The sequence below is a fragment of the Bombina bombina genome, chromosome 1 (genome assembly GCF_027579735.1).
Source record: "Bombina bombina isolate aBomBom1 chromosome 1, aBomBom1.pri, whole genome shotgun sequence".
In the NCBI taxonomy this organism is placed as follows: domain Eukaryota; kingdom Metazoa; phylum Chordata; class Amphibia; order Anura; family Bombinatoridae; genus Bombina; species Bombina bombina.
Window position 1 is genome coordinate 581,165,537 of NC_069499.1, and position 12,737 is coordinate 581,178,273.

The 12,737-nt window shown below is 41.5% G+C and overlaps 1 protein-coding gene across 1 annotated transcript in view; it reads left to right on the plus strand.

Annotated features, from left to right (window-relative positions):
• UBE2F (ubiquitin conjugating enzyme E2 F (putative)) overlaps nt 1-12,737 on the plus strand; it is a gene marked incomplete in the record, with an annotated part of 973,189 nt that overhangs the window by 179,641 nt on the left and 780,811 nt on the right. The window contains 2 exon segments of the mRNA XM_053698825.1: nt 1,407-1,436; nt 1,526-1,591. Coding sequence (XP_053554800.1) covers nt 1,407-1,436; nt 1,526-1,591 — 96 coding nt within the window.

Sequence of the window (12,737 nt, forward strand, 5' to 3'; positions counted from 1 at the left end):
GGTCTTCCAGGCTCCTTGTTTTAAGTCGATGGACATTCAATTGTTGTCTTGGACGTTTGTATTTCTCTTGACCATTTTGTCTGAGCTTTCAGCTTTGGACTGCAATCTTCCCTATCTTATTTTTCATCAGGATACGATAGTTCTGAGAACCAACTACTCTTTTCGTCCTACGGTATCTTCAGAGAACATTAATCAGGAGATTGTAGTTCCATCATAACGTCCATCTCCCAATAATTCTAAGGAGAGACTTCTTCACAAACTAGGTGTTGTGTGAGCCTTAATATTTTACCTTGAAGCTACAAAGGATTTTAAAAATGCATCTTCTTTAGCTAGTCAAAAAGCTACAGCAGTTAACTTAGCTGCATGATAAGGCCTTGATTCACAAGGCATACTTGGTGAAAACTCTCCCTATTTGTGTTACTGCCCCTTTTCACTAGAGCAGTTGCCACGTCTTGAGCCTTCAGGAATGAGGCTGCTTTTGGCAGGAAGGTTTGTTGGACTGCTGTACCTCTTCAGTAACATACTGAATGGGCTACATTGCTTGGGTATGCTTGAGTCCCACAATTGATGGCTTGTGAACTCTGGCTATCATATTAACGAAAGCAAAATTTGTTAGCTGATAAATTAATTTCTTACATGATGGTGAGAGTCTGAGGCTTGCCCTAATTTTTTTTTTTGTACGGATTGCAGCAGTACTAGTTTGCACTTCACTTGCCCCCATTTATCTTTTGTGTTTCTCTGTTTTACTTCTTTCTGTTGGCCATATGTATAACTGAGTTGTACAGGGGAGTGGGAGGGATTAAAGTTCTGGTGTGTTGGGTGTTTAGCCCTACTCCTTGTGGACTGGAGTGATGGGTAGTGGACTCCCACCATCAGGAGAGAAATTAAATTTTTCAGCTAAAATCACCTTAAAGGGACAGATAGAGAATACCATTTTTAAAAAGTTTCCAATTTACTTCTTATTCCTTGTTGAAGGGATACCTAAGTAGGTTGAGTGCACATGCCGGAAGCACTACATGACAGGAAATAGTGCTTCCATCTGCTCCTGCTAATGTATAACATTGTTGCAAAACTGCTGCTATATAGTGCTGCAGACACGTGCACACTTATAAGCTTACTTTACTGCTTTTCAACATAGGATAACAAGAAAAAAAATAAAAATTAATAACTGAAGAATATTGGAAAGTTGTTTAAAATTGTATGTTCTATCTGAATCATGAAAAAAAAAAAAAAAAAAAAAATTTCTTCAATTACACTTTACAAACTAAAACAGAATCAGAAGTATGTTTCCTGTAGTGTGACACCAACAACATTATAATTGGTAGATATCCGTGGTGCAAAATGTAAATTATTGTATTTTTTTTTTGTATTGTAATTAATCTATATTTTGTTTTCTGTTTTAACAGAAGTAGCAGAACTTGAAGCTAATCTACCATGTAAGTAAGAGATACATTTTCTTAATAAAAAAATGTTGACAAATATAAAAAGAAAGCACATTTAGACCGCACAATATTTTTTTTTCCAGGTACCTGTAAAGTAAATTTTCCTGACCCCAACAGGCTGTGTTACTTTCAACTGACTGTGAGCCCAGGTAACTTATAGAATAGTAGCTTTTTTATGATTTTACAGCTTGAATTGTCTAATTGACAAATTTGGAAAAATATTATTTGCTTTTGTTTCTGTTTATTATAAGAAAATTATGAGATCAATAAATGACTGTTTAAGAAATGACCGTTCTTTATGTACCTAGGTGACAAAATCAAAACATAGACACAATTGATAAATAAAATTGTTATATAGTGTACAGAAATTAAACACTGTTACATGAGTTGTGTAGAAGAAAAATAATATATAAACATACACAAAGTGCAGGACAATATTTACAACCATACTACATTAAAACACCTTTTTAATATACTTCTATAAGTCCTTTATAAATACTTCACTCTCTGATGGGCCAGTGCTCCCAGACTTCCTGTTTGTGAGCCTTTTACATTCAGGGACTGCTCCAGGTCTCTGGTCTCTCAAGATCTTCAAAGACTACGGGGCTTGCAAAATTCAATTTTCTCAGAACTGCTGCCTCTCCAACATTCCACTCTCAACAATTTCCAGAACTAGATCAAACTAGTTCTGTGTATGTACAGTATATAAAACATATCTGGCCAGTCCCTCCTCCTGCCAGGTTAGGATGTTTGGGGGAAGAGAAACAGTTCTTGGCACCTTGCTGTCTCATTATTGACCACCTTTAGAGTTGCACACTCACAGGATTATGACAGCAACAGAGGAAACACCTATTTGGCTTCCTTTCTGATGTATGAAGACACATAAATACGTGAAATTAATACACTATATAAACCTATGTGAATATATTTTATACATAATAAACCATTTTACATCAGATAATTAAATAGGAATGTAGCAAGTTTATATGTCACAAAATTTCACAATTAAGTGTCATATCCTTTATCATATTTTTTATTATGTTTGAAATCTGTATGCTACAGTAATAAATTAGTTGATTTCTTTGTGCAAAAAGTAGAAAATATAGATCAATGATCTCTTGAGGCATAAAATGTTTTCCTGTCCTTGTGATATTTTGGAAATTTAGCCTCTAATGATGTATTCTCAACTTGTATTTTATGTATTATAGATTGAAACTTACACAATCACCTAGTGTGTATTTGGTATTGGGATCTCAGTCTGCATGAATGTGACTCTCAATATAACTATAGTTTACTAGTCAGAGGATAAAAGTTACTAGTCCAGAGGGACAAATGTAGTTATCCACTCCAATGTTAAAAATAGTATAAACACCAATTTCTTACTTATCCACTGCAATTTCTTACTTGCATTTGTGTATGTACGTTGTATATACACACTTTTCCCCCCCTTTGCTTTGTATTTTTTACAGGCTTTTCATAGGGTAAATAAAACAATGTTACACTCATTCTTTATCTCAAACCAATTTTTTCAGTACTGCTTTTATTCTACTTTGTAATACAACGGATTCACTTGAATTAAGTGTTATCACAATCTTGTATTATTCTCCTGGATATTTGAATTTTAAGTCCAAAAAGAGTCTCCTTGGATAGTTCTATCAATAAGTGAATCCATCTAATTTGGTTAATCATTTTGACATCTGTGGGGCATTAAACATGTATCAGAGAACAATGCCCAAAGTAAAAGATTTGGTAATGCATTTTCTAAAAAATGAACTAGTTGGGAGAAATTATTTATTTCATTAATAAAATCCCTTAATTTCTCTTGTAAGTCCACGGATTCATCCATACTTATGGAATATTCTCCTTCCCTACAGGAAGTGGCAGAGAGAGCACCCACAGCAGAGCTGTCCATATAGCTCCTCCCTTAGCTCCACCCCCCAATCATTCTCTCTGCCTGCTTAACTGTTAGGAAGGGCAAAGGGAGTGTGGTGACAAAAATTTTAGTTTTTATTTTCTCAAGCAAAAGTTTATTTTAAATGGTACCGGTGTGTACTATTTACTCTCTGGCAGAAAAGGGATGAAGATTTCTGCAAGGAGGATGATGATCTTAGCATTTTGTAACTAATATCCACTGCTGTTCTCACAAGAGCTGAAGAGTACAGGAAAACCTCAGTTGGGGGAACAGTTTGCAGGCTGAACTGCATTAAGGTATGTTCAGTCTATTTTTTTCTAGACAGACTGTGTTATTTCTAGAAAAGGCTGGCAATATCCCCATGAGGGAAAGGTAAGCTGTATTCAGTAAAAGAGGAATCCAAGGTTGCATAAAGGGCTCATAGTTACTGGTGACACTAATAGGAAAAAACGTTTTGGTTTAATTACAAATAAAACGTTTTTTGAGGGACTTTAAGGGGTATTTGTGGCTTATTTAAGGGTTATTAACCCACATGTGGTGTTTCTTTTAGGCCCCATAACATCGAGTGAGGTGGGAGGGGCCTATTTTCAGTTGCACAGTTTATTTACCTCAGAAGCATCCAGCTACTTCTCCAGAGATTCCTGCTGTATTTGAGGGCTGTAAAGTTTTTTCAATCCGGTTTTTACATTAAGGGGTTAATTGTTTATTTGCATAGTGGTGCAAAGTTACTAAGGCTTTATGATGCTACTGTAAAAATTTAGTTTTGTTTACTGCTTTTTTACACTGTTTTGCAGACTTTGCACAGTACCGTTTTTGTTTAAAGTGTTATTTTCTTTGATTAAAGTGTTTTCCAAGCTTGTTTGTTTCATTACTAGCCTGTTTAGAAAATCCTTGTTCTATGTGTTTAGAAGCCATTGTGGAACCCCCTCTTAGAATGTGTCCCACTTGCACTAATATGTCTATAAATTATAAAGAGCATATTTTAGCACTTAAAAATATTGCAATAGATGATTCTCAGTTAGAAGGAAATGAGGGTTTAGCATCTAGCTCTCCCCAAGTGTCACAACCAGTAACGCCCGCACAAGTGACGCCAAGAACCTCTAATGCGTTAAATTCATTTACTTTACAAGACATGGCCACAGTTATGAATAAAACCCTCACAGAGGTTTTCTCTAAACTGCCTGGTTTACAAGGAAAGCGTGTCAGCTCTGGGTTAAGAACAAATGCTGAGCTGTCTGACGCTTTAGTAGCCATATCCGATATACCCTCACAATGTTCTGAAGTAGGGGTAAGGGATTTGTTATCTGAGGGAGAGATTTCTGATTCAGGAAAGATGCTCCCTCAGACAGATTCTGATATGACGGCCTTTAAATTTAAGCTTGAACACCTCCGCTTATTGCTCAAGGAGGTATTAGCTACTCTAGATGATTGTGACCCTATAGTGGTCCCAGAGAAATTGTGTAAAATGGACAGATACTTAGAGGTTCCTGTTTACACTGATGTTTTTCCAGTCCCTAAGAGGATTGTGACTATTGTTACTAAGGAGTGGGATAGACCAGGTATTCCGTTCGCTCCCCCTCCTGTTTTTAAGAAAATGTTTCCCATATCTGACACCATACAGGACTCGTGGCAGACTGTTCCTAAGGTGGAGGGAGCTATTTCTACTCTTGCTAAGCGTACAGCTATACCTATCGAAGACAGTTGTGCTTTCAAAGATCCTATGGATAAAAAATTAGAGGGTCTCCTAAAGAAAATTTTTGTTCATCAAGGTTTTCTTCTCCAACCTATTGCATACATTGTTCCTGTAACTACTGCAGCTGCTTTCTGGTTTGAGGCTCTAGAAGAGGCTCTCCAGGTGGAGACTCCATTAGAGGATATTATGGATAGAATTAAGGCCCTTAAGTTGGATAATTCTTTCATTACAGATGCCGCTTTCCAAATGGCTAAATTAGCGGCAAAGAATTCAGGTTTTGCCATTTTAGCACGCAGGGCATTATGGCTTAAGTCCTGGTCTGCTGATGTGTCATCAAAATCTAAGTTGTTGAACATCCCTTTCAAAGGAAAGACCCTATTCGGGCCTACACTGAAAGTAATTATTTCAGACATCACTGGAGGGAAAGGCCATGCCCTCCCTCAGGATAAAACAAATAAGATGAGGACCAAACAAAATAATTTTCGTTCCTTTCGGAACTTCAAGGGTGGTCCCACTTCAGCTTCCCCTGCAGCAAAGCAAGAGGGGAATTCTGTCCAATCCAAGTCAGTCTGGAGACCTAACCAGGCTTGGAACAAAGGTAAACAGACCAAGAAGCCTGCTGCTGCCTCTAAGACAGCATGAAGGGGTATCCCCCGATCCGGGACCGGATCTAGTAGGGGGCAGACTCTCTCTTCGCTCAGGCTTGGGCAAGAGATATTCACGATTCATGGGCTTTAGAAATTGTGTCCCAAGGATATCTTCTGGACTTCAAAGACTCCCCCCCAAGGGGGAGATTTCACATTTCTCAATTGTCTGCAAACCAGACAAAGAGAGAGGCGTTCTTACGCTGTGTAGAAGACCTACATACCATGGGAGTGATCCGCCCAGTTCCAAGAGCGGAACAAGGGCTAGGTTTTTACTCCAACCCGTTTGTGGTTCCCAAAAAAGAGGGAACTTTCCGACCAATCTTGGATCTCAAAATTCTAAAAAAAATTCCTCAGAGTACAAGCTTTCAAGATGGAGACTATTCAGACTATTCTTCCTCTGATCCAGGAGGGTCAATATATGACTACCGTGGATATAAAGGATGCGTATCTACACATCCCCTATTCACAGAGATCATTATCAATTCCTCAGATTCGCCTTTCTGGACAGGCATTACCAGTTTGTGGCCCTTCCTTTCGGGTTGGCCACGACTCCCAGAATTTTCACAAAGGTGCTAGGGTCCCTTTTGGCGGTTCTAAGACCACGGGGTATAGCAGTGGTGCCTTATCTAGACGACATCTTAATTCAGGCGTCGACTTTCCAGCTAGCCAAGTCTCACACGGACATCGTGTTGGCTTTTGTGAGATCTCACGGATGGAAGGTGAACATAAAAAAAGAGTTCACTAGTCCCTCTCACAAGAGTTTCCTTCCTATAGACTCTGATAGACTCGGTAGAAATGAAAATATTTCTGACGGAGGTCAGAAAATCAAAACTTTTAATCACTTGCCGAGCTCTTCATTCCATTCCTCGGTCATCAGTGGCTCAGTGTATGGAGGTAATCAGACTCATGGTAGCGGCAATGGACATAGTTCCTTATGCCCGCCTACACCTCAGACCACTGCAACTATGCATGCTCAAACAGTGGAATGGGGATTATGCAGATTTATCTCCTCAACTGCATCTGGACCAAGAGACCAGAGATTCTCTTCTCTGGTGGTTGTCTCAGGATCACCTGTCTCAGGGAATGTGTTTCCGCAGGCCAGAGTGGCTCATAGTAACAACAGATACCAGCCTGCTAGGCTGAGGATGCAGTCTGGAAATCCCTGAAAGCACAGGGCTTATGGTCTTGGGAGGAATCTCTCCTCCCGATAAACATTCTAGAACTGAGAGCGATATTCAATGCACTTCAGGCATGGCCTCAGCTAGCTGCGGCCAAATTCATCAGATTTCAGTCGGACAACATCACAACTGTAGCCTATATCAATCATCAAGGAGGAACACAGAGTTCTCTAGCGATGATGGAGGTAACCAAAATAATCTGATGGGCGGAGGATCACTCTTGCCATCTCTCAGCAATCCATATCCCAGGGGTAGAGAACTGGGAGGGAGATTTCCTAAGTTGTCAGACTTTTCATCCGGGGGAGTGGGAGCTCCATCCGGAGGTATTTGCCCAGCTGACTCAGCTATGGGGCACACCAGAATTGGATCTGATGGAGTCCCGACAGAACGCCAAACTTCCTTGTTACGGGTCCAGGTCCCGGGATCTCCAGGTGGTACTGATAGATGCTCTAGCAGTGCCCTGGTCCTTCAATCTGGCTTATGTATTTCCACCGTTTCCTCTCCTCCCACGTCTGGTTGCCAGAATCAAGCAGGAGAGAGCTTCAGTGATTCTGATAACGCCTGCGTGGCCACGCAGGACTTCGTATGCAGACCTGGTGGACATGTCATCTGTTCCACTGTGGACTCTGCCAATGAGGCAGGACCTTCTAATCCAAGGTCCATTCAAGCATCCAAATCTAACTTCCCTGTGTCTGACTGCTTGGAGATTTAACGCCTGATTCTATCAAAGCGTGGTTTCTCTGAGTCGGTCATTGATACCCTGATTCAGGCTAGAAAGCCTGTCACCTGAGAAAATCTATCATAAGATTTGGTGCAGATATCTTTGTTGGTGTGAATCCAAGGGTTACTCATGGAGTAAGATTAGGATTCCTAGAATTTTGTCCTTTCTCCAAGAAGGATTGGAGAAGGGATTATCAGTTAGTTCCTTAAAAGGACAAATATCTGCTTTGTCTATTCTTTTACACAAACATCTGGCAGATGTCCCAGACGTTCAAGCGTTTAGTCAGGCCTTGGTCAGGATCAAGCCTGTATTTAAACCTGTTGCTCCACCATGAGCCTAAATTTGGTTCTTAATGTTCTTCAAGGGGTTCCGTTTGAACTTATGCATTTCATAGATATTAAGCTTCTATATTGGAAAGTTTTGTTTTTAGTAGCTATCTCTTCGGCTCAAAGAGTTTCTGAGTTATCTGCTTTACATTGTGACTCACCTTACCTAGTTTTCCATGCAGATAAGGTGGTTTTGCGTACCAAACCTGGGTTTCTTCCTAAGGTTGTTTCTAATAGGAATATCAATCAGGAGATTGTTGTTCCTTCTCTGTGTCCTAATCCTTCATCAAAGAAGGAACATCTGTTGCACAATCTTGATGTGGTTCGTGCTTTAAAGTTCTTCTTACAAGCAACTAAAGATTTCCGTCAAACATCTTCATTGTTTGTTGTTTATTCTGGTAAACGGAGAGGTCAAAAGGCTACAGCTACCTCTTTCCTTTTGGCTGCAAAGCTTCATCCGTTTGGCTTATGAGACTGCTGGCCAGCAGCCTCCTGAAAGAATTACTGCTCATTCTACTAGAGCAGTGGCTTCCACATGGGCTTTTAAAAATGAGGCATCTGTTGAACAGATTTGTAAGGCGGCGACTTGGTCTTCGCTACATACTTTCTCTTGTTAAGTGTAGTCAGTCCACGGGTCATCCATTACTTATGGGATTATATCTCTCCCCAACAGGAAGTTGCAAGAGGATCACCCAAGCAGAGCTGCTATATAGCTCCTCCCCTCACATGTCATATCCAGTCATTCTCTTGCAAGTCTCAACAAAGGAGGTTGTGAGAGGAGACAGCAGTTTTTTTACTTAATTCTTCAATCAAAAGTTTGTTATTTTAAAATGGCACCGGAGTGTGCTGTTTTTTCTCTCAGGCAGTATTTAGAAGAAGAAGATCTGCCTGCGTTTTCTATGATCTTAGCAGACGTAACTAAGATCCACTGGCTGTTCTTGCGCATTCTGAGGAGGGGTATCTTCAGAAAGGGGAATAGCATGCGGGGTCCTCCGCAAATGAGGTATGTGCAGTATAATATTTTCTAGGAATGGAATTGACTAAGAAAACACTGCCGTTACCCATATGATGTAAGTACAGCCTTTAATGCAGTAGTAGCGACTGGTATCAGGCTGTTAAATGTATGCGCAGTTAAGTTATTTTCTAGGGACTAGAATTTGACTGAGAAAATACTGTTAATACTGAAATAAATGTATAAGCCTTAACTGCAGTAGAAGCGACTGGTAGCAGGCTTAGTGATAACTTTACATAACACTGGAAAAGTTGTTTTTAAAACTTTTACTGGCATGTTAATCGTTTTGTGAGGTACTTTGGTGATAAATCCTTTTGGGCATGATTTTTTTCCACATGGCTAACGTTTATTTCTGCATAGAAACCATTGTAACAGGTCTCCCACTGTTGTAATATGAGTGGGAGGGGCCTTTTTTAGCGCCTTGTTGCGCAGATAAAATTCTAGCACAGTCTTCCTGCCTTTTCCTCCTTGATCCAGGACGTCTCCAGAGAGCTCAGGGGTCTTCAAAATTCAATTTTGAGGGAGGTAATCAGTCACAGCAGACCTGTGACAGTGTGTTTGACTGGGAGAAAAACGTTAAATCTAAAATTGATTATCCGGTTGTGGGTATTGAGGGGTTAATCATCCGTTTGCTAGTGGGTGCAATCCTCTGCTAAATTCATACATTTATTGTTAAAATTGTTGGCTATAACTGAATTAGTTCATTGTTATTTCAACTGTGACAGTTTTTTTTTTTGTGTTTTTAAAAGCGCTGCTGCGTTTTTTCATATTGCTTGTAAATTCACTGACAGTTTTTTTCCAAGCTTGCTAGCCTTCATTGCTAGTCTGTTAAACATGTCTGATACAGATGAATCTACTTGTTCATTATGTTTAAAAGCTAATGTGGAGCCCAATAGAAATTTGTGTACCAATTGTATTGATGTTACTTTAAATAAAAGTCAGTCTTTACCGGTAAAGAATTTATCACCAGACACCGAGGGGGAAGTTATGCCGTCTAACTCTCCTCACGTGTCAGTACCTTCGCCTCCCGCTCAGGAGGTGCGTGAGATTGTGGCGCCAAGTACATCAAGACCCTTACAAATCACTTTGCATGATATGGCTAATGTTATGAAAGAAGTATTATCTAATTTGCCTGAGTTAAGAGGCAAGCGCGATAGCTCTGGGTTTAGGACGGAGAGCTTCATTCTGTGGGTGACGGATTTGATCCGGGGAGACCGGATTCAGAAATTTCAAATTTTAAATTTAAGCTTGAGAACCTCCGTGTATTGCTAGGGGAGGTGTTAGCGGCTCTGAATGATTGGGACACGGTGGCAATCCCAGAGAAATTATGTAGGCTGGATAAATACTATGCGGTACCGGTGTGTACTGACGTTTTTCCTATACCTAAAAGGCTTACAGAGATTATTAGCAAGGAGTGGGATAGACCCGGTGTGCCTTTTTCCCCTCCTCCGATATTTAGAAAAATGTTCCCAATAGACGCCACCATACGAGACTTATGGCAGACGGTCCCTAAGGTGGAGGGAGCAGTTTCTACTTTAGCCAAGCGTACCACTATCCCGGTGGAGGATAGTTGTGCTTTCTCAGATCCAATGGATAAAAAATTAGAAGGTTACCTTAAGAAAATGTTTGTTCAACAAGGTTTTATATTACAGCCCCTTGCATGCATTGCGCCCGTCACTGCTGCGGCGGCATTCTGGTTTGAGTCTCTGGAAGAGGCTATTCGCACAGCTCCATTGGATGAGATTATGAACAAGCTTAAAGCCCTTAAGATAGCTAATGCATTTGTTTCGGATGCCGTGGTGCATTTAACCAAACTAACGGCTAAGAACTCCGGATTCGCCATCCAGGCGCTCAGAGCGCTATGGCTTAAATCCTGGTCAGCAGATGTAACTTCTAAATCTAAATTGCTTAATATTCCTTTCAAAGGGCAAACCTTATTCGGGCCCGGCTTGAAAGAAATTATTGCTGACATTACTGGAGGTAAGGGTCACTCCCTTCCTCAGGACAGGGCCAAATCAAAGGCCAAACAGTCTAATTTTCGTGCCTTTCGTAATTTCAAGGCAGGAGCAGCATCAACTTCCTCCGCCCCAAAACAGGAAGGGACTGCTACTCGTTACAGACAGGGTTGGAAAGGCAACCAGTCTTGGAACAAGGGCAAGCAGGCCAGAAAACCTGCTGCTGCCCCTAAGACAGCATGAAGTAAGGGCCCCCTGTCCGGAAACGGATCTAGTGGGGGGCAGACTTTCTCTCTTTGCCCAAGCTTGGGCAAGAGATGTCCAGTTTCCCTGGGCGTTGGAGATCATATCTCAGGGATATCTTCTGGACTTCAAAGCTTCTCCTCTACAAGGGAGATTTCATCTTTCAAGGTTATCAGCAAACCAAATAAAGAAAGAGGCGTTTCTACGCTGTGTACAAGACCTCTTATTAATGGGGGTGATCCACCCAGTTCCGCGGTCGGAACAAGGGCAAGGATTTTATTCAAATCTGTTTGTGGTTCCCAAGAAAGAGGGAACCTTCAGACCAATCTTGGACTTAAAGATCCTAAACAAGTTCCTAAGAGTTACATCATTCAAAATGGAAACTATTCGAACCATCCTACCCATGATCCAAGAGGGTCAGTACATGACCAAAGTGGACTTAAAGGATGCCTACCTTCACATACCGATTCACAAGGATCATTATCGGTATCTAAGATTTGCCTTCCTAGACAGGCATTACCAGTTTGTAGCTCTTCCCTTCGGGTTAGCTACGGCCCCAAGAATCTTTACAAAGGTTCTGGGCTCACTTCTGGCGGTACTAAGACCGCGAAGCATAGCGGTGGCTCCGTACCTAGACGACATTCTGATACAAGCATCGTTTTCAAACTGCCAAGTCTCATACAGAGATAGTTCTGGCATTTCTGAGGTCGCATGGGTGGAAGGTGAACGTGGAAAAGAGTTCTCTATTACCACTCACAAGGGTTCCCTTCTTAGGGACTCTTATAGATTCTGTAGAGATGAAAATTCACCTGACGGAGGCCAGGTTATCAAAACTTCTAAATGCTTGCCGTGCCCTTCATTCCATTCCACACCCGTCAGTAGCCCGGGGCATGGAAGTAATCGGCTTAATGGTAGCAGCAATGGACATAGTACCATTTGCGTGCCTGCATCTCAGACCGCTGCAATTATGCATGCTCAGTCAGTGGAATGGGGATTACTCAGATTTGTCCCCTCTAATAAATCTGGATCAAGAGACCAGGGATTCTCTTCTCTGGTGGCTTTCTCGACTCCATCTGTCCAAAGGGATGACCTTTCGCAGGCCAGATTGGACGATTGTAACAACAGATGCCAGCCTTCTAGGTTGGGGCGCAGTCTGGAACTCCCTGAAGGCTCAGGGATGGTGGACTCAGGAGGAGAAACTCCTCCCAATAAATATTCTGGAATTGAGCGATATTCAATGCTCTTCTAGCTTGGCCTCAGTTGGCAACACTGAGGTTCATCAGATTTCAGTCGGACAATATCACGACTGTGGCTTACATCAACCATCAAGGGGGAACCAGGAGTTCCCTAGCGATGTTGGAAGTATCAAAGATAATTCGCTGGGCAGAGTCCAACTCTTGCCACCTGTCGGCGATCTATATCCCAGGCGTGGAGAACTGGGAGGCGGACTTCCTAAGTCGTCAGACTTTTCATCCGGGGGAGTGGGAACTTCATCCGGAGGTCTTTGCTCAACTAATTCATCGTTGGGGCAAACCGGAACTGGATCTCATGGCTTCTCGACAGAATGCCAAACTTCCTTGCTACTGATCCAGGTCCAGGGACCCGGGA